Consider the following 27,833-nt stretch of genomic DNA (forward strand, 5'->3'; position numbering starts at 1 on the left):
CAATTTTAATTGCCTCGCCATGGAACAATAGATTGCAAGACACACATAACTATTAGTCTAATGAGTCATGTAACAAAGATAGTCTTACGAGTAATGTTAAATGGTATTAAGAAGAGTACCATCAGGGAAAGGGTGTCGCACGCATGAACAGTTTGGATACAAACCTTGAAAAGGAAAGGGAGCAAGGAATGCAATTCTGTGCCAGATAACGATTATAGAAAAGTCTACCGAAAAGCAAAAGGACTTGTATATGTTACATCGACTATGAAAGCATTCGACTGTGTGAAACATGAGCAGCTGATGGAATTGCTAGAAAGGTAAGAGATTGATTGAAAAAAATTCAGATTGATAAGAAACTTGTATTATAGTCAGAAAGCTGCTATCAGGATGCAGGGTGAATTGGGTAAATGGGTAGACATACAGAGAGGAGTGCGACAGGGCTGCGTTCTGTCACCAGATTTGTTTTACTTGTATAGTGAAGAAGCTCTCAGTAAAATCAGGATAAATGACAGTAACAATCTGGAAGGAACTAACTTTAATAAGTTAAGATGCACAGATGATAGAGCGTTGATTACAGACAGTGGGGAAAGCTACAAAGACAGTTGGACATTGTAACAACAGAAAGCGAGAAAATTGGTTTCAAGTAAATTACAGGCGCGGATGCAGAAATATTTTTGACTGACGCACAAGAGGACTACAGAGAATGACATAATTTCATCTGAGGCATGTTTCAAATTCTGACTGTCGCCTGTGTATTCTATGCGGCAGTCTAGATCCGCGCCTGTAAACTGTGAAAAAAATGCATGTTATGGTTGCCAGTAAAAAGTGACGGGCACGAGAATGTTATGTGAAGGTGAATGGAGTGCAAATAGGGGCAAGTTAGTTGATTCGATTATTTAGGCAGTTTTATAACGTGCAGTGGGAAATCGAATCTGGATATTGAATACATAATTGGTCAGTCAAAGAAGGCATTTATGGATATGAGGAATGTTTTGATTGCAAGGAAGATATGATTGGATATTAGAAAGCGTTTGTTAAAGTGTAAAGATGCGAGTCATTGACAGAAAGTCAGAATATGGAGAACAAGTTTGAAACCATAGAATGTGGATTTGAACAAGAATGACGTTGATCTCATGGATTGAAAAAATGACAAATGAAGAAGTTTTTCAAAGATTGGAATGAAAATACAACTGTTGAACATTATCAGGAGGAGGAAATGGGGATTTATTTGACATGAGTTGAGAAGAAAAGCAAGAATATAGAGGCTGAGATGGCCGGGGAGCGAGCAAGAGGAAGACTAAGATTGAAAATGTAAGACTTGGTGATGAAGAAGTTGGGCTTTAGAGATGAAAAACAACTAGGCGAGGAATATCCATGGCGGTCATCTTTGGAGCCTGAAAGTCAGCTTGGCGAGGCGGTTGATAACAGATGGACAGAAGAATTAGATCCAAGAAATTCTGATTGCTCAAAAAACTGGTCTAGTAAACATGTGAATTTCTACCTCTCTTGGTCTAAATAGCTTGACCTTGCTCAGTTAGATAGACCTTGCTCAGTTAGAGCCTGATCTAAATAGCTTCGTGAAGTTACCTCAGTTGTTTTGTCACCTTAGCTGCCCACATCATATTATCTATTCTTTTTCAAATTTTCCTTTCTTCATTTTGGAGAGCAGTTCAAATATTCAAACATTCCATTCCAATCAATACTTTGCCGCCTGAGCGCTGTGAAGGAGAATCGTGTTGACACTAGTGACGAGGCAACAACAACAACGCGAGAAAGTAGTTTGATCTTGCCCTTCCAACCACATCACAGGAAGTGGAAATTGTTGAAATGAAGTTCGGGGAAATGCCCATGAGGAATGGCAACAAAAAGATCCCTGGACAATCTGGTTGAAGCTGCAAATATGATCGAGAAAGCGAGAGGTGATTTAAAACCTTTGCTGGTAGATAATTTCTTGTCAACCTTCTTTATTTCATTTCAAAATATTGACTTTTCGTCACCAAAACACCCTCGCTGTTATCCATTTAAAAAGATTTTTAAACTTTAAAGTTTGCAAAATAAGTTTGCATTATTTTTCCAAAATCTCTTGTTGAAAATTTTGGATTATTTGGCAAAGGAATGATGCGGTAGAGGCTTGAGCGAAAGGGTGTTGCACGAAAACGGATTTGGTTAGGGGCAAACGGCCTAAGCACGTGGACGGTCTCTTAGCCATGCTGCATCCGGAGGGGTCGTGGTAAGGCCAATGCTGCTTAGCGACAACTCTTTCATTTTTCGGACTTATGATTATAAACACATGGCTAAATATAAAAAAATGTATTTATTGCATATTGAATTGATTTTTTTACGCAGAGAACATCATTTTCGAAAACTTTCCTTTGGGCGGACAGGGGGTGTGCGCGGGCCTCGACAATTGTTAACTTGACCAGGCAGTCGGTAGAGTGTAGTTTTTTTCAATGAGATCTCGAGTGTGCGAAACCAAAATTAAAGGTGTGCAAGTGCGCACTTGAAATTTACTTTCATTTACAGTTTGCACACAGCTGAGGCTTTTTGAAAATCGGTTTAGTTTGCTTGAAAACACTGGTCTAGTGCTTTGTTTGACGTCTTGAACTTGAAATTGATCTATATAATGAAAAATCCTTTTGCGATTTTGGAATATTTTTCTGACTACACCCAATTTTAATCGTGTATTGCAAAACAATGAAATTCATGCTGAAATGTTCACTTCTACCGTTCTGCATTTCTGCAAACAATTCTGTTGCTCACTGATCTGATGTAATTATAGAAACAAAAAAGTTAAAAAGCGTTGTGTGCGTTTTTTCTGAATCTATCATTATAAGAGCATTGTAAACAAGTCAATTGCCCAGAAGCGGATTCAGAGTGTCATACAGGTCACATGGAAGACCGTAACATTTTCAGAATTTAGTTTTAGTCTTCAGTCATTGAAATAAGGCAATCACGTTTACCACAATCTTTTATTTCCCTCCTTACAGATAATACATTTATCCCTCTTTACACAATAAACACAGGACCGAAGTTGATCAATCCCACACACAATGCTACGATTTAATTCAATATCAAAGAAATTCTAAGACCATCCTAGACCGTAAACAGTATGATTTTTATGCATGTCGCCTGTGCCGCACAAATATGCAGGGCTCTTTGTTATGCAAATATTTTACCAAATCTCACAAATCAAAATTCAAGTTTTCACATATTTGTGGGGCACAAAAAGTCTGTAAACACTATGTTAGATTTCTGTGCCGCACAACTGCTGGCAAAGGAAGAAAGTGGATGAGGTTGGAAGTTGTGAAGGAGAAGAATCCCAATTTTCTTTATCTATACGGAAGAGGTGCACAGGGAGTGCACACTTCTGAATCTCAAGATATTTTGTTTATACTGCATGTTGGGTTTGGTGGAAAATTAGGAAAACCTTTAAAAGGGAAAAGTGTTTGACTGAATAATGTGAACGTTTCAGGGCCCCAGTCCTGTCGCCACCCTCAAAACTACTACAAGACCTGGGAACTTCGTTGGTGAGGCAACTTCTGCTCCTTAAGAGAAGGGCATCCATTAAGGCGTTTCATTGATCAATCTTGCTCAGCAGGACAAATCGCAGTTATAAAGTAAATGCTTACAAGACATGGAAACAATATTCTAGATAAAAAAACAAGGTGACTTTCTTGAAAAAAGGCAAGATTATTCTTTTTTTATAATGGTTGGAATAATCGACATAGCAAGATTTAGGGTTTTTGCCTTTAAAATTAGACCTAGTTGCTCTGGTTCCGGGGGGGGGGGGGGGGGGGAGGTTTGGCTGGGCCCCAGTCATTGTTCTCCCCTGACCATGAGGGAGGCTCCCTAGACCACCTGCTGGGTAGTGTTAGTCAACTTTTATCCTGTGTCCGCCCCTGCAATTGCTATTTCTAAATGAATGCTACAATGCTGATTTCAAGACAGATTTGGTTGCCTTGCCATCGACCAATGTATATGAAAACACTTCTATTTTAAAAGGCTTGGTCATGTGTAAGGCTTTGAGACAATGTTGTTGTGTTAATGCTTGTGGATGGGGTGGATCCTCTGCAGCAATGTAAGTAAGATTTGGTTGAAAAAATAATTGTAGTGCATTGAAAAGATTTTGACAATTTTGCTTTTGGTTATGAATGACTGAAGTCAACAACTAAAGCAAGGTCAATAGTGTCTTTCTGCATTCTCCTTCAGACCCTTTGGTTTGCAAATTACCAAAATCCTCCATTTTTAAACAAAAAAATATTCCATTTGACTGCCACCAAAATAACACTTGTTTCACGTAAGGGACACCCTAATTAATCATGTTTATAAATACATGTGTGGCCTTAAACTCAGCACATTGTGTACTCAATCTTTGTGTATGTAACCATAAGACAGTTTTTGGTGCAGTTTGCAAGGAAGACAAGTCTTTGCATCTAGCATATTGCAGCATATTATTTTTTTCTGTCTTTCTCACAATACTGCTCACAGGTGAAACATATGCATCATACGTCAATCCTGTTTCCAGGTTTGAAAAATTTTACAGCTACATTATCTCATTTCAGCTTGGCTTGTCACCCTCTCTTCCCATCTTCAAAGATCCTAAATTTCTCAATCTTTCAGATATATTTCTGGTTTACATATCAACTGCAATGTTAATTTCTAGGAGGGCAAAGCAGTGATGTCATATTTCAAAGAGCAATGGCTGATCAGTCATCTGGAAACCCTGGTAGCCCCATAACTGATTCTTTAAGGTAAAAACAATGTGTTTTCAAGAAGTGCTCCTTTATAGCAAATTAGGTGCCAATGATCATCTGCACACTTGGTAAAGAGGGGTTGATGTGTATTGGTGGCACAGCTTTTGGCTAGGATTTGAATTGTGAATGGTGTCAAGCAACTAAAAACAAAGAAACAGGTTGCATGTGACAGGTTGCAGGTCACGAGTTTGAGTCCTGCTTTTGTGGTGTCACCCAATCTTATTTTCTCTCAGTGCAATTATTTTCAATACATGAAAGACATAGAAGTGCAGTTGCTCAACCTAAAAAAATGACAAAATGTGCATTTTAAGCATGAAATCTTGTACAAGTGCATATTTGCTACATTAATACAAGATCTTGTTTCTTAGAATATTTGGCTTGAATTGCCATTTGCTTGAACTGGCAACCTTTTGGCAAGAAGAAAATCACTCTATACTGCAATAAAGGTGCTGCAAACAATAAAATGTGTGTGTCTGTAAGGTATACAACCTTTTCGATATCGGTGCACTTAATTTCATCAAGAGACTGGGGTAAGAAATTGAGTGAAGAAGTTGCTATAGGCCTATGTTTACATATAGATATGGCATTTATTGGTGACTAATCACTACCTGAATGGACATTACAAGAGTATTCAAAACTTTTTGTTTTTTATTCTTAAAAATCTTTCTTAGTCTTTTATCTCAAAAACAACTTTTTTTAAAAGCTTCTGTCAAGTATTGTGCTCTAACAGGGTAGGGAAGTCGCTGATTGAAAAAACAGCGCACAATGAATCTCAACAGATTTTTGCAAATGAAAGAGCTCAAAAGTTTCCTCAGCCTGAGAGGACTCAAAATTATGGGGAGAAAACAGGAGTTGGTTGTAAGAGCATGCATGCTTATAAAAACAATGCCCCAGTTGTGCAAACAGCAGAGGAAGCGGAGGCAAATATCGCAGTGGAGAACAACATGAAAATTAGTCTAACATGTTGCTGTCATACCCAACGCTTTGAATTGAAATCTAGAGGGACTGAAGAAAGTGTTGGTATAAGAAATTTTTATTTTGTTGTTGTTTCACATGAACTCACCAGCCAAGACTTGAGCAATTATGAGAGATCAAAGGCCTAAAGCTAATATGCATGCAGGTGGCTGTATCCGTTGCTGTATCACCCAATTAACCCTTGCAGCAAGTACTGCCTTCTAAAATCTTCATGCAGACTATCACAAAGAATATCTGGTACCCCATACAAGCTTTAGATACACCAAAAGAAAAATCAAAGTAAATTGTTTCATTGCATTGCACATGTGTGGCAACCATGCCCCAAATATGCAATCATGGTGCTGCTGGTCTGTTTCACATTGAAGCAGCCATAAGGGTGGGATTTTCAAATCCATCTTGTATTCTAGAATTTCCAAGCGAAAATTTCCCTTTGTCTTGATTTCTATGTATCAACCTTTCCTGGTAAAATTAATGTTTTTGACTTTCAGATCTTGCTATTTTGGATCTTCAACCCGCTCAGAGATAATATTTTTACAAAACTCAGCAAATGATAGTTTGTTGCTTGAACCGTTTCTAAATCCTTCCAAACAAATCAAACAAATGTAGTTGTTTACACACAGTTATGACTTCTAAAAGAGAAGTTATGATTCTTTTGTGATATTCTTTGGCGAAATACAGACATGGATCCAGAGAAGTTTATGGCCAGGTTATATATGAATGCATTTCATTAGGAACAATATTTTGCCTCTTGGATAGTCCAGTACATTCTTGGGTCTCTTAGCCCCTGAAAATACCTACCCTCCTCTATTCACTATAAAAAGAATGTCCATTGCCACCATTTTATATCAATCAGCAAATTTTGTTTAGCAGATTTTGAAAGCAAATTTTGTATTGCCAACAAAGAGATTTCAGGGTGTCCTTGAAGGAGCTTTGGGGGCTCAGTACTCCTTGTTAAAGTTCAGAGTTCAGTTTAATATTTAACACACAAGAAAATGCCATATTTTTATTAGACAGCAAAAGGCACTGTGCTTGCTTTAACCTGCAATGTTTGATTAAGTGAATGGAGGAATGGATGGAATGGATTTGAGGGGGTAGGGGGTGTTAGATACTGATTGGATGTTTGTGCCACACACTTTAGGTAACTGGAAAAGGTTGGAAAGGACCATTTTTAAGATTCAGATTCTATTTTTATGATAAAGAAGATAAGAAGATAAACAGAGTGAATTTTTTGGCCAAATTTTGTTACAATGGCTTAATGAAAAATGCTTTTTACAGAACCGAGGCACATTTTACTGAAGGACACGAATAAATTCATCCCTGAGTGAACAAAACATTGTTTGTCAACCATGGGAATTAAAGATGTAGTTTATGAATTTTTTGATGAAATTGAATTTTGTAAAGCATAATGAAACATTACCAGACAATATGAAATATAATTGGTTATATCAATCAAACCAATGTTCAAAAATATTATTATATGTTGTTTATGGACAGTTTCCACCTGTTTGAACAAAATATTAACCCTTTAGAAAAATAAACTGAACGATCTGTGCATTGTATTGAAAAGGGGGTAAGACTCAACAGTACTGGCACTCATTGCATTTGTATGCTTGACAAACTCATTTAAAAGGTTCTTTCTGCAAATGAAAAGGTGAAATTCAATCAAATTTGAGATTTAGAAACAGGAAGCTAAAAGATAAGGATCCTAGATGGAGTGACACATTTAAAGTGACACTTAATTCTATTTTATTACCTTTGCTGTAGTTTTGTTTCTGATTCTGATAGGTTATATAATTGTTATTTTTGTTGTTTTTGCGTTATTAGGAACACATTGCTTTTGATAGCTCTTTCTAAACAAATTAGTCAGCCAGCAAACTTGTAAAGAATTTAATTCCTTATTCAAGGACAACAGGTAGATCAATAAAATATAACATGGTTCATCAAGGGCTTTTTTATGTATGATATTTCCATTTCAATTTGTCATAGAAGTGCCTACAGACAGAATCACAATGTTTTAGAAAGACACAGGTTTGTCTCTTTTGACTTGAAGTTAAAGTGTTAACTTTTGATCTGAACATACACCAGTAGAAGAACGTATTGCAACATCCAAATCAAAATGGCATACAAAAACTTTGAAGCTTTGCAAGCTTGTAAATTAAGTTGAAATATTCCCTTTAAATGAGAATGAAGTCATGCTAAATTTAGAGTCAAATTCTTGGGAATTTATTAAGGATTTTGAAATTTTTAGAACCACCCTTTTAAATATAATTAAATAACTTAGATAATGAAAAAAATTGTTCAGTTGAAAAAATAATTGCAGTTGTAAAACAAATGATTACAGGATGAACAGCAAGTAGCTGTGATAAAACCTATTGTCAAAGATGGTGAATGCATTGAAAATGAAAGATATAATGCATAGAGATGGTTTATTTATCTAAAAGACAGAGGTTCTCTTTATCAGCTTCTTTTGGTTATTTTGTCACCCAAAAGAAACATAGATAAACATAAATAGTAAATAAAACAGTAACAAACAGTAACAGTAACAAATCTTTAGATGTTAAGATAGGGAAAGCTCAAAAGTGTGTTCCTTGCTTACATGTAAATGGTATATGAGACTCATCTTAACTGCTAATGTTTGGTATTAAAATAACTTAGAGGTTCATAAAAGAACAAAACACCACCTTAACTGGGTTGAATTTCTATTAAGCCATTGTTCTTGTAAAGTTATTTAGCCCTTGAATTTTGGGAACAGTTTTTGCAGATTTAGAGCTGCATTTGAAGCTATTGGTGACCATAACTTTGAATCATGAAAGTATATCATTCATGTTTTTTTGGGAAGGATCTGTAATGTTGTTCTACTCTTCATATCTCACAGGCGATCTCTTGAATAACAAGGCTTTCTAGCTTTCTCAAAGACCTTAGAAAAACACTGTTCCTCCCAATCTTCATACACTCCATTTGAGTGGGGTCCTTTGGTGAGGTCCTATGGCTTTAGCTGATTTCATTTACCTATTTGCAGCTGACCTTTAAATGCGGTCTGTCCCCCATTGTGCTCAACTGTATTTTCATGGGGGTGAAATTCAGGCACTGTTGAGCTTGATTGATAATTAAACGATTTAAACCAAACAGAGACAACTTTGATTCCAGAGTATTTGATTCAAATGGCTGTGTTCCTGTGCAAGTGAAGCTGTGGCTAGAAAAATTGTGTTCCAGGTTTGGTTTGTGTGACAGATATGTCAACAGCAGAGGAAATGCTTCCATTAGCATCATTCAATTCAAGTTATTAAATCTTCTTGCCATTTCCGATACCTTTTTGCTGGAAGTTTCAAATGTTGTCCACTACCGCAGCTAGGCCAGCCAAAGCGAGCAGCATAATCTGTTAAACCGGGATGACCAATTGTTCAAATAAGCCAATCATTGAGGGGACAGACTGCCTTCAACTTGGTCGATTTTACTTCAGTTTTACCAAAAACCCTATTGCTTCAGTTTTAAATGAAAACATTCAAAATTAGCATTTTCTTCACATTAGTACACAACTTCTGAAATTCTAGCATATCAGTTATTTATCACTATGGTTCAATATGTTTTTTTTAAAAAAGTATTATTTAATAATAGATTGACAAAATAAATAGTTGTTTTTTGTTTCAGACGAGCTCAAATGAGATGTAATTTCAATATGTTACAAGACCTGCTACCATCACTGGCTGGTCAGAAAGCATCCAATGTGAATATACTTAAAGAAGCAACTGATGTCATTTTGGTAATATTGATAGTCAGCTTTTCCAATTCTCTTTTAGCAAAAAATATTTCCTGGAATTTTCGCTACTTCATCAGTCTATTAAAAAATTTTTAGACACTCAGCCACTGGTGCTACCAGGGAAGCTTGAGAACCGTCCTGACTCTCCGTGTTTACATGAAAGCAGATACAATATATCTTCTTTCTTTATTGCCTTGTGTTAACAATTTGAAAAATACTATCAAATGCTGTCAAAAACTGTTGAAAAATTCATTTAAAAGTCCTCTCCCATTGTCAATATATGTTATAAACTCTAGAGAAATAAACTTGAAAGACTAAGGAGGTTCTGAATGATGTCCAAAATGAACATAAATAAAGAACCCACATGAATTTAAGTCGCAGGGTTTCCTCAACTCATCAGTTTTAAAATTCTTAAACCTTCACACATGATCCCTCTAGATTTTCTTATTATTATGTCAATTTTGCAGAAATTAAGGAAAGAAGATATGATGCGTCAGTCAGAGAAAGCAAAACTAGTTAAGTACAAAGAATGTTTAAAAGCAAAAATAAAACTTCTTCAAGATTCATGTAAGACAAAATATTCAAACAAAAGCAGCACAATAGAAATAGAGGCAATAGATCGGCCAGTAAAAAGACATTTGGAACCCCACATCGCTAATGAACCATCCACATCTGAAGTCGGTGTAAATACGGAGTTGACTTTATTTGATGCTGAGGATGAGAATATAACCTGGGGAAATGATGAGGAATTGCACATAGAAATTGAGGATTAACAGGCCTGCCATATGATGATGGTGAAAGAGATCTGCTATCTAGGCTTGGTATTTAATGGCAAGGATGCCAAAATGTGGTGATCAATGCTGTTTTCATACCTTGACCTGCACTCTGTTTGGAAATCATGGAGCATGTGGAGATTACACGGACTTGATATATAGTCACACTTGCACTCACAGAACACTCAAAGGCAAAGAACAGAAAAAATTATGTTTAATAATGTGAGTCAAATCAATGGAGGCAAATGGCTCAAGAGATTTCAAGGACCAAGGAAAAATATGACTCCTTGTTCATGACCAAAATGACAATCAAAGAGGTGTTCCTTTTAGATGAAAGAATCAACATGTACAGATGAACAGGGCTTAAGTTTAGTGTGACTGACCAGGTGAAGAATCCTAAACGATGTATCGGACCAATACAGATATCTAGAATTTATAAATATTATGAGTTATCATACTTCATCCAAAACCTGAAAGTGAATTGTAAGAATTTTGCAAAGCAGCAAAAACATGAAATGATAGTTGCAAACTTAAAGCCAAGGTGCAAGTTCTTTATCTGTCTGCTGGAATAAATAAGGTTTATCTGCCTTTCTTTGGGTCAGAAATTGCTAGGACTCAAATCTTTTCTTGTGACAATATATTTTTGACATAACTGCATAACAGTAAGCATAAAATGATGTACAATACTATGAATTTCAGTTCAGTTGTAAAGGAGAAATCAAATTGACTAGGAATTCTTAGTAGTTGCAATGCTTTCTGTAGTGAAGACCACATGTTTCCTAGTCATCAGAACTATGCATTGTTTTTCAGTTGTATGGTTATCCAATCATAATTCACATGAAGTGCAGTAATGTTGCCTTATTCAGCCTCATACTTTCCATTTCTGGAAGAACTTTTGAATTGTTTATTTTCTCCCAGTTTTTAATGAAAGCCATCACCCTTTGATGTTGGGAAAAATAAATACAAAGATAAAAAAAATATGTGATTAGAATTGACTGCTAAGAAAATTTACAAGAATGTTTGCATGAAAAAATAGCTAGGCTAAATTGTGAAAATTTTCAATCAGACTCCTTACAAAATAGAACTAAATATATATTCATTCTAAAGACATTAAGAAAAGCTAGGTGAAGAAAACAGAAATAGGAAAAATCACAATTCATTGATAAAGTAAAAAAATAAGCAAACAATAAACAAAACTAGGAAATGATTTATAATATAGAATACTTTCACCCAATAGATTTTGAAAATTCATCTGCTACAAAAATTTTCTAAGAATACAAATTTCTATTATTCAATGTCGTTCTCTAAGAACACTCTAGGTCAAACAAATGTAAATTCAAAATAATTTTTTTTAATAGAAAAGAAAAAATATATGCTTGGGCCCAAAGGATTACACTAGCTTGCACCTTACACAATAGGTTATATCAATGCAAACATGAGAGGTTTTTTTATCCCAGCCATTCTTTTATTACAAACTCTTTGTTATTTCGATAAATTGGGAGCATAGTCCAGATCCTCCTTTCTATCAAAACTTGCATATTGATATTTGGGCCTTTGTTACACAAAAACCACAAACTAACCACTCCCTTCACTAATTGGAAATGAAGATTATAGGAGACTGTTAAATCTTTTTTTAATTTTTAACAGGGGTGGACACTCGGTAAAATATTTGGGGAAGGGGGCAAGCCTATTGTTTTGATAAGATGGCATCACATTTCCCCATATTTTTAGAACAAAAGACCATTACCTTCCAAAATATTTGCTCCCCCCCCAAGGGTCTTTCACTGATTTTTAAATGGGAATCCAGAATGAGATTATCAATGCCTGTTGCTTTTCTTAAAGTAAAGAATTGCTAAGTTCCTACAAGAGGTTTCATATGTAAACTTTGTTGAAAGACATCTTTGATACCTTACTCTGTCCAATGATTTTATATCACATTCTTTCTTGTGCCAACGATGGAAGATACCATGATCAGGAAATCTGTGCACTGTGAGATATTTTTTTGCATGAAACCTGCAATGCAAGGAGAGCAAGATATCATTTGTGATGCAGTATTGTTTCTTATCCTATCATGATAAATGATAAATGAAAATGTGAAATAAAAAGAAAGTAGTATGAAATCTCTGGAACCAACATGGGATGTGGAATGTCCAAAGTGTGCAGTATACTCCATCAATTTTTGCATCAAATGTTTTCTATGCTTGTATTGTCCCCAGGGTCCCTTTGTTTTTGTATGACCAAAAGAATCATTCATCTAATTTATTTTTATCTCAGTGCCACATTAAAACATGTTTATGATGGGTGTATGTGGGCAGTTAAAAACACACTTCAACCATGTTTATTCACCTTTGATATATTTCATCATCCTCTGATCCCCAACCAGTGATGTTCAAACTGAAACCGCCAGCCTCCAAATAATCAGATTTGAAAACACACAAGTTGCCATGGCCTTGATCTCTCCACATTCCATGATTTGATGAAATAACCCAAGGTTTCTTACTTTGTCCAACAATTTTTGGATTGTATTGAGAGAACACTATTGGAAAGTAAACACTTTGCTTTGATTCAGTGTATAGTTGACATCTTTGCAAAAAGCCACTATTAAAAGATATATCTATGTCTACAAATAAAATAAGCACATTCTTTGGAGGTAACATCGAAACACCATTATGTCTTGCAGCACCTCTCTCAAAGTTGCCCTTCACATGTAAAACTTTAAATCTTGCATTTTTCAGGTTTTTACTTGCATCAATAATGAGATGTTCATATTGTCTGACATTTTGTGTCTTTCCATAAAGAGAGAAGTAGAAAAACAATTTTTGCTTCAAATGAATACTTTTTATCATTGCAAGAAAATCTGTCAGCCTTGATATGGGCAACGAGTCTGACATCATTGTTATCACATGAATTTCACTTTGCTGATTTTTAACAGTTCTGCCACTCTCAATTGTAAACAAATCTTGTAATTTGAATTTGCCAACAACCCTTAACGATGTTCTATTCTCTTCAGATAAAATAAAGGACATTTTAATGCCTTTTTCAATGTCAATACTAAGGCTTCCATGCCAAAGATCACAAACTTTAATCTTCTTCCTTTGTTTTGCGTATATGCATGCTTTTTTAAATGCAGAACTTATTAGTCTTTTCATCGTTTTATCTTTCTCCCCGTCCATTCTAACTTTTGGATCACCACCACTAGCAAATGATCGGAAGATGCTTTTTTGATTAAATGCCCATGTGGGCAGCCTTGTGTCGTCCACTTCGCTTTTTTCGTTTGAGTAATGAGTCTTTTCTGGGGCATGCTTTTCCTGATCAAAATCGCCATTAATATTTTGAACTAGCCCTTCAATGTCACTTTTCTCTTTGCTTAATTTGCTTTCAGCTGCGAATACTCGCTGCTGCCGCTCCATCATCCCATGCAACGAACCTGGGCAGTTGCAAGCACCTTTTTCTTCCTTTCCAGCATTCGAAAGAAATAAATTTGAACTATCCTTGTCCCTAGCAATGTCGTTGTATATCATGCATAGCAAAGCACCACAAACCATATAGAGAATTTTGGGCAGAAGATTACCGATGTTCCGGTACATTGCCAACACCAAACTCAAGTCAAAATGTCATGCCTTTGGCTGGAATGGCAGACATGACAGTCGCCACTTACACATGTTCAGTTATGTTTTTTTTCATGTTGAGGTGAATTGCGGAAGTGAGAAATAATATAATAGGCACTGCTGGATAAATTTGTTTTTTTTCATATCATTTTATGTTTAAGGTTTGCCCTTAAGCAGAGCTGATTTTAATGGGATACATTATAATAAACTTTCATTATAATATACACTAATTGAATGAAATAAAATAATTGCAACTACAACAAAGCCATAACCTTGTATTAAGAACCAAATTACATTACAAAGAATGCATTTAGCCCAGCAGAATGATGTCAAATAATGGTAGAATTGTGGATTTTGAGGTAAAAGCACGCAATTTGGCACACTTATACAATTTGACATGCTGATTAGTTAAAAACTCAGACCCATCTCAAAATCTCATTAAAGACTCTATTTTGACTTCTTCAAAACATCAATGGTTTTCTCTATTTGCTAAATGAAGAAATCATGAGCGCTCATTCATTAATTGTCTGATTCCAAGGACCAAGATACCTGGGGGCTGGGGGTCAAAAAACCTTAAGTGGTATAAATAATGTACTTTTATTTTGTAAAATATCGCTGTTTTTCCACTTATTTATGAGAACTGACCCCCCCCCCCCCCCAAAAAAAAACTGTATCTCAGTCTTTGTCTGATTCTATGAGAAATCGTGAATTTCTCATGTCCATGCACGCTCATTCGATAAGGGCACTTAGTTGACCTTTTATCCACGTCAATCGTTTGGAAAAATATATCTTTGTTATTTTAGGAACGTCGAGAAACTGATGAATTAGAAACCAAATTGAACAATTTTCATGTATATGGATTCAGGTTTATTGTATTTTAAATTCCACAACATATATTCCCACAAAATACTGAATAAAAAGACAACAAATTAAAATAACTAACAATTAGTATCACAATAATATGTAGGGTTGATGCAAATGCCTTAAAGCAAAGCTACAGTGTATAGCGTTCTGTAGTGTGGCATAGATTATGATAGACTTTCATCGTTATGCCATTGTTACTACATAGTGAAAGCTTATAAATTTAGACTACAGCTCTTTTTTATTCAAACAAATCATGTTCTTGCAAAATATGTATAAAAAATCATCTGAATGTGACGTCATCGTGACATCATGATGTCGAATTTTTAAAGTGGGTCTGAATTTTAAAGTAATCAGTATATCAAGCTCTACAAGTGTGCTAAATTGCTTGCATCCACCTCAAAAGTTATTATCCTCTGCTGAAAAAGAATTTTCCTTTATCAAAGACCAACAGCAAAAAGGAGATTACCATAATGAGAGTGGCTAAACTAATCATCAATTATCTACAAGATTCTATAATCTTTTCTTAGGATTTAACCTTTTCTTCCTGGAAGAGGGCAGAAGGGGCTGGATGTTTCTGTGGAGTGCTGCAACCCTGACACGTGGGAAGAGACTGCGTAACCTCTGAGACTGTTCAGAGCGAGTATCTTCGTAAACAAAACACCCAACGACTTTGAAGTTGTGGTCTTCTTCTCAAGCGAAGCACAAAAATACTGTTTAAAAATTGTATGGCTTTTGGAGTATTGGTTGTATGGTCTTATATTTGCTGTGCTAAAATCCACGGCGAATGTATTTCATGACGAAATTCTGAAAAGTTGGCCAAAATTTTAATTGGCAAGTTTCTCTGCCGAAAATTTTAAGCGATGAAACTTGTTGTGGTTAAGTTACCCAAGAGAGCACATAGAGTATGGGATCCACTAGCTAAAAATAACTGTTAAGTATAAGCATAACTGATATTCTTATTCTGTGACTATAGCTACAGGCTACAGCTCATCGGCCAGCAGCAGCAGCAACGATGACAACATCTACAACAACAGTTAAAATTCTGCCAAGATGGAGTCCAAAGGTAGAGACACAAACTCTATAGAAGGGGCCTGGAAAATGCGAAAACCGCATGAAAGATTCTTCCCAGGACTAACAGAGGAACAGTATGGCACTTGGAAAGGTTCATTCTACTTTATTTTAGCTGCGGACCCACAATTGGGCCTGATAGATGGCTGGAATGGTGTTCCCCCGGAGGAAGTGACATGGGACAAGGAAATAGAGTTGACAAACAAAGCTATTGACTGTATAAATCGACTAATACCAAGGCCAAAATTTGTTGCTATTTGTGGCGATCTTGTTGATGCAGCACCAGGAACTGAAAAACATAGGTTACAAATAAAGGATTTGGTCAAATGTCTCGATCGACTTGAGAGTGACATTCCTCTGGTGTGTCTTCCTGGCAATCATGACATTGGTAATGCCCCAACGCAAGAGACTATCCAAGAATATACAGAAACTTTTGGTGATGACTATTACAGTTTTATTTTTGGAGGTAAACAAAACCTTTTTAAAGCAGAGCTCAGCTAGGACAAGCTTTGCTATTTGTTGTCACGTCTGCAATTTTTGAGATATAGGCATCTAAAGTTAAGAAATGATGATTAATCTGAAAACTTCATAACAGTTCGATGAAAAACTCATAACAATTGACTGGTTATCTTTGATGTTTGAGATGACATGTTGTCAAGGTATGATAACATATTGCTCTTTATTATGAGGACCTTTAACTGAAACTGAAAGACCAATCTCTATTTTGTGCAAGCACCAAGCCCTTAGGAAATTTAGTATGTGTAATTTTTATAACCTGGATGCAGAAATTTGCAAAAGCTAGCTATGAGCAAAATTCAATCTTTGTGTCCATTAGGCTTTTTCACTGTGAGACAGCATTTGCAAAATATTCCAAAATACAAAATGATTGGTATATAATAGTTAGCAAAGCTGTGGTCAGATCAAAAACTTTAGGTCTTAGGAACTACAATGCCTGCCAAAAGTCTTGGAACACTAAAGCTAGTTTACAAAGTCAAATTCAGACATGCCCCTCTCCCATACGGAACAATGTTGGTTTACTATAAAACGGGTAAGGGATTAGGAAGTATCTTTTTTGCATTTCTCTTGTGATATTTGCCTTATCTATCGACATTGTTTTAGGGGGAAGGGGGCAAAAGTAGTAATTCTTTTTTAAAAAGGAATGAAAGATATAAAACTGAATACAAATTGCTGGGTGTTTCAATACTTTAGTAGGCATTGTAGGCTTTGGGCTACTTTTTTTTATAATGCATGCAACATCTTCATTCTCTTTGACTATCAAAATGTCACTGTCACTTCTCCTTTCTCTTCTAAATTGACTAAACAGTATCAATGCTTTCAAGAAGTGACTTATCACAATTTTATTTTACCACAAAATCTAATCTTTTGTTTTTTGCTGATATTGTACAGTTAACAGTCAAAGCTATCACAGACCCCCTTCATATGTCACAGGGGGCATGAAACACTGTTTGTTCCACAACCTTATCTTGACACCTTATTTCCCAAGAAACAGCACATGAATCAGATTCAAAATCAACATTTATCCAAAAATTTATTGTTCCGAAATGCCAACAATATGTCCAGGGGTGGCCTGGGTATTGAAGGTATTACTCTAATACCATTTTATTTTCAAAAAAAAGACTTTGGTTCCCCTAAAATCACCAGCTCTATTCATATAGCCAAGCTATATTTTACTTTTTTGTTCATTAAATGAAAGCTTTCCTTAACCTCTTTGAAGTCTTTGAAATCCAAAGCATCATATCTAATAGTTTTTTCTCCCACCTTCTAAGGTAACTCCTGTAAAATAGTTTTGTGACCTCAAGGGTGGAGGGGGGGGGTGAGGGTAGGGGCTTCTTATGCCTCATTTTCATCAGACTAAAACCAATATTTTTCTACTCCCAGCTGCCCCTGAAAATATTTTGCTAAAGTTTATTGTTCGTGATTTTATCTGATGAAATTTTTTTGTCCTTTAATTTAATTCATTAAGGCTTGAAAAAATCATTTTAGGTACACTGGAGTTCATTTTGTATGATTTTGAGACACCTCCTCTTCCTCCATGGTCTAGATACTTTTTAAATGACCCCTACTATAAATTGATGCAAATATAAAATGTGGTACTATTTGGATAGATTCATAGATACATAGTGTTGACTGTCTTTTTGAAAACACATTGTAACTATTGTGTACACCTTTATTTTAGGTACTCATTTCATTGTTGTTAATAATCAATTTTACAAGGATGCAAGTAATGTCCCACATTCCCTTCAACACCATGAAAACTGGTTGAGTGATCAACTACAAATAGCAAAATCAAGGAAGTACAAACACTGCATAATGCTGCAACATATCCCATGGTTTCATGATGACCCAGATGAAGCAGAAGATTATTTCAACATTGAGCCAGAAAAAAGAAGAGGGCTCCTGAAAAGATTCAAAGAAGCAAACATCTTTCATGCATTCGCGGGTCATTACCATAGAAATGCAGGGGGAAAAGATGGTGACTTTGAGATGACTGTTACAAGTGCTATAGGCTGCCAAATTGGTGATGATTTGTCAGGCATGAGAATTGTTCGTGTTTTTGAAGACAAAATAGATCACAAATACTATGACTTTGATAACTTCCCTCAAAATGTGCCTCTTGAAGAAAACTCAAATCTGCCCTAAATATTTTTTTATATACCAAAAACAATAATCAATAGCATATTTTGCAATTTCAATGTGAAATATTTTATCTCAATGTGAAATACTTTTAATTTCAGATAATCTTTTTTAAGCTTTTGCATGGGATCTTCAAGGAATTTGATCTATAAAACAATTATATAAACTAGGTAAAAATTATTTTAGTTGTCATTGTCCCCAACTATCATAATTGTTATCAGTCACCATCAGGGAGAGCAGAAGCCTGACCCAAAAGATAGCAATAAATATTATTTCCTAAACTCATTTCCAAATAATTTAAAAGGTAATTAAGTGCAGTAAAATAAAATAGTGCACACAACTATTTAAATGTAATTTTGACAGAAACAAAGGCTTTGTCTTACTTTGAGGTAACATTTATTGCATATTATTAAAATTGACAGCACTATTATTTTAAACATGTTGTAAAAATCTGTTTGTTATTTCTGATATCAAAATTTGATTTTAAAATTTCAGATATTCAATACATACATCAATAAAAAAAATTTTCTCAATTAAATAGAAGCCTGAACAAAATTCCCTGCACCTTTTAGATTCACAACAAGAAGAATTATTTTGTAACCAAAGACTTTTGTAATTAAAATTATGTTTCTGTACCTTTTTGGCTGTTACTTTGTCTCCAAAACAGAGTGTTTTTATGATCTTTTGATGGTCTACCAGTTATTTTTGGCCTGTTTAATGGCCAATATTACTATTGCTTAATTTATTTTGCTACCTTTCAGGTTGTTTGAATAAAATGAGCCCTAGCTGTCTTTGGGATCCTTCATACCTTGCCTTTGCACCCAAACAATGATTGTATTTCACTTTATCCAGTGATATATCACATTCTTTAAAATGCCATTTGTGAAAGAGTCCTGGGTCTGGTGCACGTATTGTCTTTATTGGACTTTTTGATAATCTAAAATCAAAATAAAAGCAAATTAATTCCATGTTGAAATGCTTATTTTCGCAAAAACTTTACTTGGTAAAAAAGTTAGATTTGCGACATGTAACTGTCTCTTGCAAACCAGGGACATCACTAGATATTGTTCTCATCAAGTGGGGTGGGGGGGGGGGTGGGGGTTCCAGGTCCCAATAGCCGTCAAAGTGGGTGAGCCATCTTTATTTGCCCAAGATAGTGGAAAAACTCGTCATCTTTGAAGTGGAATGTTTTTTCTCAAGGAAGTGTTACACCCCTGATCGTGACGGACGACAGTCCTAGTTACAACACTTCATTTACTTAAAGGGTATCTACCAGAGGCAGATCCAGAGTGAGTTCCTTGGTGCACAGAACTCAGTCAGTTTTCCAACATACAGCTAAAAATAGTGTTGCCTGAAATAAGTAATAGTTAAACTAAAAAAGTGAAACCTAGAAGTTATAAGTTTTATCGCAGTCTCTTCAAAATCCTAAAATTGCCAGTTTGATGTAATTCATTCGCCCTTTTCCTTCCTTTTTCTCTGTCGTGATTTTGAAACGATTTTCCAGATTATGTGGAGGACAACAGCAGTCAATCCTAGAACTCGGAAATAAACGTTTTGTGCCTCGGAAGTGAATGAATTGAAACAATAAAATTTTTGTTTGGAACACTGATGGAACTCAGTCAAAACAGCATCTGGAACTCGGAAATGATACCATATTTGTAAGAGAGCTGTACAATAGCCAGTAGAGAGCTGTACCTATTATTTCTGATCTGTTGTGGCTGGAACTGCAAAACGTTGAATTCGAAATGGCGACTGCAGATGTCTTATTTTCACGACCCTCGCATCATTCTAGCAGATTATTAAGCGTTTGAGGTAAAACCAGGAAGTATCGTTAATTTTCCAGGAGCATTAACTACCTTTATTTTAAGTTGCAGTCGTTGATGACAAGGGATACCTGTTATCAGACGGAACACCATAGTTTGAAAAATAGGCTGGTGTCTACGTAGGCAAAACAACAAATTGCGAGCAAAACAAAAGGGAAAACTTTGCTGTGGCATCCAAGACAAACAAGAGGGTATTCAGAAAGGGTGGGGGTTGCAGAAATTTTCACAGAGGCCCTGTTTTCTGTCGGAAAGAAATCTAGAATCTAGAGTTAGTGAGTGGATAGTACCTACCCCTCCCCCCTGATACCAAAATGCATAAATATGAATAATAATGTTGTCTTAGGCACAATTATCAATGCATCATATGAAAGACCCTACCCTTGGCCTGGAACTCAGTCAGATTTTTTGCTGGATCCGCCCATGTCTAATTTCTAGAGAGAGTTTGTTTCCCCACGAGTCAAGCTGGTTATGCAAAAATTATTAGCATGAATGACTTGAAGAAATAAAATTAATAGGTCAGGATGGAAGGATCCATTTTTCTTGTCAAGTGTTATTGGTCCAGTTTGCAGAGCATTACCGATTTTGACGTGACGTAGATCTTCGGCAGCAGCATCCTTGCGGACACACCTTAGGTGAATGCGGAAATATCGTCTGAAAATGCCAGGTGCGCCAGTAATTTTAATTTTTTCAGTATATAAATTGACAGATACCATTTTCAGGTACGCCATGTCTGCATACTGGGTTTTCTGCATAAATAAGACCTCAGGTTTTTCCTGCCTTTGCGGAAGATTAGCGTGTTGCCACTATCTGCACCAGGCAATTTAGCCATTCTATGTCACAAATTCTTCCCCTTTGTGACTATTGCTAAGGGCCTATACCAGGGTTGCCCAACTTATTTTTTAGGTGGGCCAAAAAAAAAACTTTACTGCAAAGGCGGGCAAAACCTATCGACAAATTTTGTATTGAACATGAAAACTTTATATGAAAAGTTAAACAAATAGATATATTAGAAAATTATGAATGCGAAATGCTATATATTTTGGTTGCAGAGTCTTTATCATACCACATTTTAAACTGGTAGCTTTGATTTGTTCAGCTTCATAAGAGAAAACGCCCCAATGATTAGAAAGCATTTTGAGGGGAATGGCACACCATCGACATATGCTGGCTTCATCATTAATGATGAAGCCAGCATAATGCAACTCCACCGCCATGTTCTGGCTTCATCATTAAGCTGTAAATCTAATTTCGTGAAAATCAAGCTTCTTGCAAGTGGCCGAACTTCATTTTGCAGCAAAATTTTGTAATTATGCTCATGTTGAAGGTCGAGACAGCTTCGCATGAATAGAGGCGTTCAGTGGAAATCAGGAATCAACAACAGACCCTTAGCGTATGTACTCATTAGTGAGTTAGTAGCTAAGTAACATACAGATACAGATACAGAGATCGACATAGCTCATGGGCTAAATTTTAAAAGATTATTTGATTTAGCAGGGGCCACAGGAAATCAAATCGCCTGCGGCCCGTATGTTGGACGCTCTTGGCTTATACTATACGTTGGTGTGGCCAGTGTGTCATAATAGTACATGCTGCTCAAATCGATAAACCTAAGCAAAAGCCGTGCAATGAAATGAATGATACTACATGTGAGTAAAAAAAGGTAAAGATACTTGGGTAATCATGAAATTACCTGTTAAATAAATCGTTGTCTTCGCCTCCCCATCCCTTAATTTTCAAGTTGAATCCGCCAACTTTGAGGTAGTCAGCCCTGTAAATGCAGGCCATACCAAAACCCAGCGGCCGCCATGTGCCCGACTCTGAGTCAATCTCTACAGTATGCTTGTCCGTTCTATTCTTATTGGATATCTGCGGGTTGTATTGCGAGAACAATATCGGGTAGTAAACCTGTTTACCAGCTCTCGTATTTGCTCTGCATCTCCGCAAAAAGTTACGATCGAAAGTTACGTCAATGTCGCAGAAAAACATCAATACGTTTCGCTTGCCATTCCATCGGTTCACCCCATCATCTAGCGCGCGGCCACGCGAGAACGGCAAATCCTGTCTCATAATATCGTATCCTATAATGCGCGACTTTTTTGCAAACGCGTTAATCGTATGTTTCAATTTAGCAGCAGTAGTTGAATTTCCGTATATTACAATTGTGAGAAAGACATTCTCTTTGTTCTTTGTACATACTTCATGGAACATATGAAGGAATTTTTCCAAGGAATGAGACCGTCCAGAAAGAGGAACTATAATATTGATGAGCTCCTTCAGCCTTGCTGTCTGTTCCATTATTTTCCCATCGCTAATGTACGGACCAAGCGGCCTTAGAACAGGCACAGTAAAAACCTTCCCCGATTTCGTCCTAGCTGTAAATATATACTGGTTTCCTTTCAGAGGATCTCCATTGAAAAGAATATCAAGGGGTTCTAGAGTCTTTTCAGATTTATCTTTTGAGTATTTTTTCAGTTCTTTAACAGCCCAACTCCAGGCTGTTTTCAAGTCAATATTACGATGTTTTGCACCGAAATTTCCAATTTTCTGTTTTGGTTCCATGTACAACGGCTGTGCCTCGAATATCGAATGCAAATCGCTACTCAGGAAGAGCTCATCTTTCTGCTTTTCCACTCGTTTTGGAATAAAGTACGTCGAACAGTTTTTCGCAATAGTCTGTCGCTTTACTATCTCCCCGTAGCGGAGCAGTTTTGCAGTAACATTGGTTTGCTCGTAAATTGCCACTTGATTCTTCAAGTCCCGTATGGTGTCGATGTACTGACGAAGAATGTCCGACATTCGCTTCAGAGCCATGCAGCATGGCTTTGTGCCATTTCTCGCCACTTCGTCCAGCTTATCGGGAAATGGTGTATGACTTTTGTCCTGCTTCACTCCTTTTCCTTTAATGCTTATTTTAGATTCATGCTCTGACGTATTTTGGGTCTCATAATTTTCCGAGAAGGATCGTTTTCGTATAACACTCTTAACTTGAGGCAACGGTAACGGTCCCATTTCATTTTGTGTCGTTCTGTTAAGCTGTGATACAGTTTTCCGCAGCGTGTTGATAACTTTCTCGCGATATTTCAGAAGTTTTTCCTTCTCTTTAATTTCTTTTCGAAGATGTAGGACCAACTGTTTGTCCAGCTCGCATGACCAGCTTCCCGCGCGGAAAGACTCAAGTGATGCTTGACCGCTCATATAGTGTGAGTTTGAAAATATTAGATGAACAACCTGGAGTGCGGCGAATGTTAACGCAGACCCAAACAGTACCTTTACGTAGATGTTCATCATTTTGAGTTGCCGTTCTATTGGTAACAGGTATCTACGAAGCCACCTCAAGAAGCCCGAATGACCGCACAACACATGATCTAAAATATAGAAGTAAAAGACGTTTCAATTTTGAATCTAAAAAATAGAAAATTACTGAGCATGTCTAGAAACGATGAAAAGAGAAGATACGCAACTTTATTATTTAACACTTTATTGGTACTGATATGCAACCAAGCATCGGCGTAGGAGAGGTAGGGGCTGCGACGGCTGCAGCCCAACCCCCTCATCAACTAAGCCACCCCCCCCCCCCCCTAAATTTTTTTGCATCCACTACGCCCATACAACCATGACAAACTATTTAAACTCGAATCAGCCAAAAAAGTCGCAAGCTATATGCGAAATATTTGCTGGTGGCTCAAGTTCAATACTACAGATGCAGGATAAAAAAGACAAAGATTTATTGTTTAGGCTCCAATTCTAATTGCAATAGAGGACTGTATAACTTCGATCGATCATAACGTAAATTCTAGTTTAGATCCTAACTTCGATCCGTACTAATTCTATGTCTTTTCTAATCTCATTCAATTCAAAGCTTATTTTTTAATTGCATATTTCAATACGCATATTTAGTGACTACAACAACTACAACAACTATTAATCAGGAATACGCTACACTAATTATTAAGGAATACACTGCAACTATTATTAATTGTTTACAAGCTACACTAAAATAAGTTCGTGTAGGAGAAGCGCCTTAGGCGAGCAAATTTCTGTTTTAGTTTAATGTACGTCAAATGTCGAGAGCCACTGTCATATTAGCCTGTGCTCCTGACACTGCTTTCTAACATTATTTTGAACAGCCATTAATTCGCATTTCTTTTCCCGAATACTTAAAATCGAGGGGTGTATCACTCTTCCCAAATAACGTACGAGATTTTTTAGAAAAATAGGATTTCTAGGGATTTTAGGCGGATTTTCTCCAAAACAAAACTTTTTGCCAAAGGCGTACGAGATTTTCATGGAGTGACATCGGTTATAATGGGCCACTTTTATCGGTCTAGGACATTGTTTTATGCCTCCAACAATCACAAAATCATAGTTACGGCATATTATGTAGTTCATACTTTACTATAAAACCAGAGTGTTACGATTTACCAAAACATGATAAAAGAAGGTAACACCTGCGTGTTAATGGCACTGAGTCATGATAAAAGATTGCACGATTGTTAGACCTGAAAGTGATCACTTGGTATTGGTTTTATTGCTGGCGAGATCACACGAACTGCCGAATGAAGATGAACCCCAGGAGAGAACACCTAGTCATCATGACTTTGTTCCTTTCAATTGATTTTTTGGCATGAAATTTGAATCAAGACTTGCACCTACGTTAAAATGGCTAATCTGTGCCGAAACATCTTTGAATATGTGACCACTTCCAGATTTTGCAACCGTTTACGTAAATCGAATGACGGGCCAATGGAGATGAAATATGATGAAATATGATCTTGATGCTCACGAATCACCCTCTTTCCAGAATTAATAACAGTCCATGGCGAAGAAATTTGTCAAAGTACGACCAGGCGAGCACAAAGAAATGATGCTACCAAGAGCATAATTTCGATTCTTATGCTACCAATTGAGGGTTATTGCCAAAAGACTTCCATTTGAGGGTTATTTCTTAACACTTAAGCTTTGGCCCTCTTTGACCCTGAATGGCCATAATGTGAGTACCCGCGCCGGGAACAGGACACCATTTAGCAACATGAAGCCCCCATGAAACCTGAGGTGAAATTTTCTAGTTCATTTTGTGGCAAGGACTCAATTCTAAGCCTCAAGCAATAGCTGAAATGATCAATATATTGTCCTGTCATAGTTTAGCTTTTTATTGAAAAAACTGCATACTTTACAGGCAGCGTTCAAAGCAGTGTTCGTTTGCAGTTGCATGTGCATGCACGATCGTTAAAACTGCTGATTAGTCTCTGTGATTTGATTGGTTTCGACCATTTGAATAGACCAACATCAGCACCACCCATAAAGCGACCGAGTCCAGTGCGTAGGGACAAGCATCGATTCCCAAGTTAAGAAAATAGAAGTCCTTTGTTTTCAATTTACAATTCCTTTTGTTTCTATTGTTCTCAAACAATGGTGCTTCTCCAATTCTATCCGTCCTCATTGCGAGGTGTATCTGTTCTTTGGAAAAGGCAACTTCTTTGAAAATGCTCTTTGGCTATAAAGATTTTCAAAATGCCATTTCTAGTCTTAATTTAATTTTTTCTAGAACTGGAATCGCTGTTTACGTCGAAAAAATCATTTTTTTAACTTTGTCCAAAAAAGGGAACTCTTCTTTTCCCTATTTGAAATAAAAATGTTTGAAAGGAATCTTCTTTGAAGATGTCAAGAAGCGAAGGAGAGGCGTATGCATCCTCTATAACCCAGCGAAAAGCAATTCAACATGGGATGATTTTGACGACTATGTTATATTCATATAGCAAAATCTCCAAGAATTTTATATACTGTCAATTTTGAAATGCCCTTTAAACTTTCTGGAGAGATTGCAGATGATTTGCAGATGAATGGAAATTTGTCATTTTACTTCCAAAAATTTTGATACCTTGAAAGCAAGGCACTGAGAGCTGGCCTAATTCTTAAGCGATTATGACCCCCGTTAAGGGGCATGAGGCCCCTTACTCTCCAGAAGAAAGATAGTAGGTACAGTCCTGCATTCTTATTAATTCGTACTTCAATTCTCAAACAATAGAAATAATATTTCATATATTTTGGATGCGATGGCTGACAAATAAGGTTACAACCAGCTGAATATCTTCTCCATTTCCAAGGGAAACAACAGTTTGGGCAATAGAGTTCTAAAGTCATGACGTCACAGAAATCTATTTTTAGAATTCATGAATTTGGGTTATTGAATTTAGATCCCATAGCCTGAAGCACCATGAAACACCTTTAAATAGGCACTGTATTAAATAACTGCGTACTTTCAAGACTACCTGCAATTGCGAGCTCGTTTGAAAGGTAATTTCAATTTGATGCTATGTTTGGTTTCAAATAAAGAGATATGTAAACGATAGTCTTTCATATAAAGAGATATGTAAACGATAAGTTTTCCAGAGCAGCTTAGCTACTTTTTTGTTCATGAAACAACTACAGGCCCAACACATCGTAGTGTTTATTTGCCTTTCCTCCTCTCATTTCACAAAGGCGCTATTGAAAATCCTTTCTTCATTATTTACATTTCAAATTCTTTTCAGGTGCTCATTGGTGCTGGGGTATGAAATTCTAAAAAACCCGAGAAATTTAAAATAAATTGAAGATAACGTCCTTATCTCCCATTTTTGTTAATCTTAGCCAAAGTAATTTCTTCTGAAAATATTATTATGATAAACTTTTTAAAAACATTTCTTTCCACTAAATAATATCTAAAAGAGATGATTGTACTATCTGTAATATTTTGATAATATAGTGAGATCGTTACCTTGTGATGCCTGAGCTTTGGTTTCGCGGCGGGTTGGTACGAATCCATTAGAACTATTTGCATCAAGATAGTTAAAACGAACAAAAATAAAAGACTCTGTCCATCTACCCTTGCAACAGCAGTTAAGACTGGCTTAACCACAAATATCTCACCATGCCTGGTGGCGTTCGTTCAGGTCAACAAAGCACATCGAGTCCGCCTGCCATTTCTAAACTGTTCCATGAAACTAGAAATAGCAGCACATAAACATCAGAAATTCTACTTTCAGAACGATATCCTCCATTTGCCAGCTAAGGATTGTCAGATGAATTGAAACCACACCTCCCGTTCCGTTTCTCGCACTTTTATGGCGATAGCTGTTGTAGTGGTTAGCACGGCTTTGCGAATTTGCCAGGAAACTTTTGTTGATACTTGACGTAAGCAGAATCACATTGTCTTCATTCCATAATATATTTGAAAAGGCTTTCAATCCGCATATTTAATCTCAATTAAGTCAAAAACAGACACCATTAGAAACTCAAACAATACAGACAATCTAAGCACTCAAAGCATTAATAAAGTCTCGTAGTATTAGCAAATCTTTACCCTAAGCATTCTTTTAAATAAGTTATTTCTCTATTAAGTTAGCCGAGATTAATTCAGCAATAACATTGACCCCGTAGCTTGTGGCATTCTTGTCAAATGTCTATGAAACCTGCAAATCTGCGGACCAAAGAGGCCGTTTAGGAAGGGGGTAGAAGAAGTCGTTGTGGTTGCAGCTAATAGGTCGTATATCCCCGGTCTTTCTAGCAGTCAGGCGGGC

The 27,833-nt window shown here is 36.4% G+C and overlaps 4 protein-coding genes across 8 annotated transcripts; 2 read left to right on the forward strand and 2 right to left on the reverse strand.

Moving 5' to 3' along the window:
* Positions 1–1,760: 1,760 nt before the first annotated feature.
* LOC135683175 (protein max) lies at positions 1,761–11,106 on the forward strand. 5 transcript variants are annotated; one of them, XM_065198356.2, is made up of 5 exons: positions 1,761–1,919; positions 4,664–4,751; positions 7,716–7,757; positions 9,378–9,489; positions 9,954–11,106. In XM_065198356.2, exons 1-5 carry the CDS (start codon positions 1,856–1,858, stop codon positions 10,257–10,259), a joined length of 612 nt encoding a protein of 203 aa, XP_065054428.1. In that variant the 5' UTR covers positions 1,761–1,855; the 3' UTR covers positions 10,260–11,106. The 5 variants fall into 5 exon arrangements, with proteins under 5 accessions (XP_065054428.1, XP_065054429.1, XP_065054430.1 ...); XM_065198357.2 differs by having other exon boundaries at positions 7,719–7,757; XM_065198360.2 differs by having other exon boundaries at positions 1,803–1,939; positions 7,719–7,757.
* LOC135683171 (uncharacterized) lies at positions 6,581–14,408 on the reverse strand. Its single transcript, XM_065198353.2, has 2 exons — positions 12,606–14,408; positions 6,581–12,272 (listed from the first exon to the last, which is right to left on the reverse strand). Exons 1-2 carry the CDS (start codon positions 13,844–13,846, stop codon positions 12,077–12,079), a joined length of 1,437 nt encoding a protein of 478 aa, XP_065054425.2. The 5' UTR covers positions 13,847–14,408; the 3' UTR covers positions 6,581–12,076.
* A 1,373-nt stretch (positions 14,409–15,781) lies between these two features.
* On the forward strand, positions 15,782–18,460 carry LOC135683172 (serine/threonine-protein phosphatase CPPED1). Its single transcript, XM_065198354.2, has 2 exons — positions 15,782–16,265; positions 17,997–18,460. Exons 1-2 carry the CDS (start codon positions 15,782–15,784, stop codon positions 18,458–18,460), a joined length of 948 nt encoding a protein of 315 aa, XP_065054426.2.
* A 744-nt stretch (positions 18,461–19,204) lies between these two features.
* On the reverse strand, positions 19,205–27,721 carry LOC135683170 (uncharacterized). Its single transcript, XM_065198352.2, has 3 exons — positions 27,032–27,721; positions 21,968–23,642; positions 19,205–19,391 (listed from the first exon to the last, which is right to left on the reverse strand). Exons 2-3 carry the CDS (start codon positions 23,563–23,565, stop codon positions 19,205–19,207), a joined length of 1,785 nt encoding a protein of 594 aa, XP_065054424.2. The 5' UTR covers positions 23,566–23,642; positions 27,032–27,721.
* Between the last annotated feature and the right edge of the window lie 112 nt (positions 27,722–27,833).

This window comes from Rhopilema esculentum, chromosome 7, assembly GCF_057945365.1.
Source record: "Rhopilema esculentum isolate cy_ngs chromosome 7, ASM5794536v1, whole genome shotgun sequence".
Classification (NCBI taxonomy): Eukaryota; Metazoa; Cnidaria; class Scyphozoa; order Rhizostomeae; family Rhizostomatidae; genus Rhopilema; species Rhopilema esculentum.

What these genes read in the sequence shown, in the direction of transcription:
- LOC135683175 (XM_065198356.2), top strand. Translation starts at nt 1,856, where the DNA reads ATGGCAACAAAAAGATCCCTGGACAATCTGGTTGAAGCTGCAAATATG. An exon ending in AATGTTTTAGAAAGACACAG is followed by an intron (nt 7,758 to 9,377) that starts GTTTGTCTCTTT and finishes TTTTTGTTTCAG; the next exon opens with ACGAGCTCAAATGAGATGTA. An exon ending in AAGCAACTGATGTCATTTTG is followed by an intron (nt 9,490 to 9,953) that starts GTAATATTGATA and finishes TCAATTTTGCAG; the next exon opens with AAATTAAGGAAAGAAGATAT.
- LOC135683171 (XM_065198353.2), bottom strand. Translation starts at nt 13,846, where the DNA reads ATGTACCGGAACATCGGTAATCTTCTGCCCAAAATTCTCTATATGGTT. An exon ending in GATGATGAAATATATCAAAG is followed by an intron (nt 12,273 to 12,605) that starts GTGAATAAACAT and finishes CTTGCATTGCAG; the next exon opens with GTTTCATGCAAAAAAATATC.
- LOC135683172 (XM_065198354.2), top strand. Translation starts at nt 15,782, where the DNA reads ATGGAGTCCAAAGGTAGAGACACAAACTCTATAGAAGGGGCCTGGAAA. An exon ending in TTACAGTTTTATTTTTGGAG is followed by an intron (nt 16,266 to 17,996) that starts GTAAACAAAACC and finishes CCTTTATTTTAG; the next exon opens with GTACTCATTTCATTGTTGTT.
- LOC135683170 (XM_065198352.2), bottom strand. Translation starts at nt 23,565, where the DNA reads ATGATGAACATCTACGTAAAGGTACTGTTTGGGTCTGCGTTAACATTC. An exon ending in GACAACGATTTATTTAACAG is followed by an intron (nt 19,392 to 21,967) that starts GTAATTTCATGA and finishes TTTTGATTTTAG; the next exon opens with ATTATCAAAAAGTCCAATAA.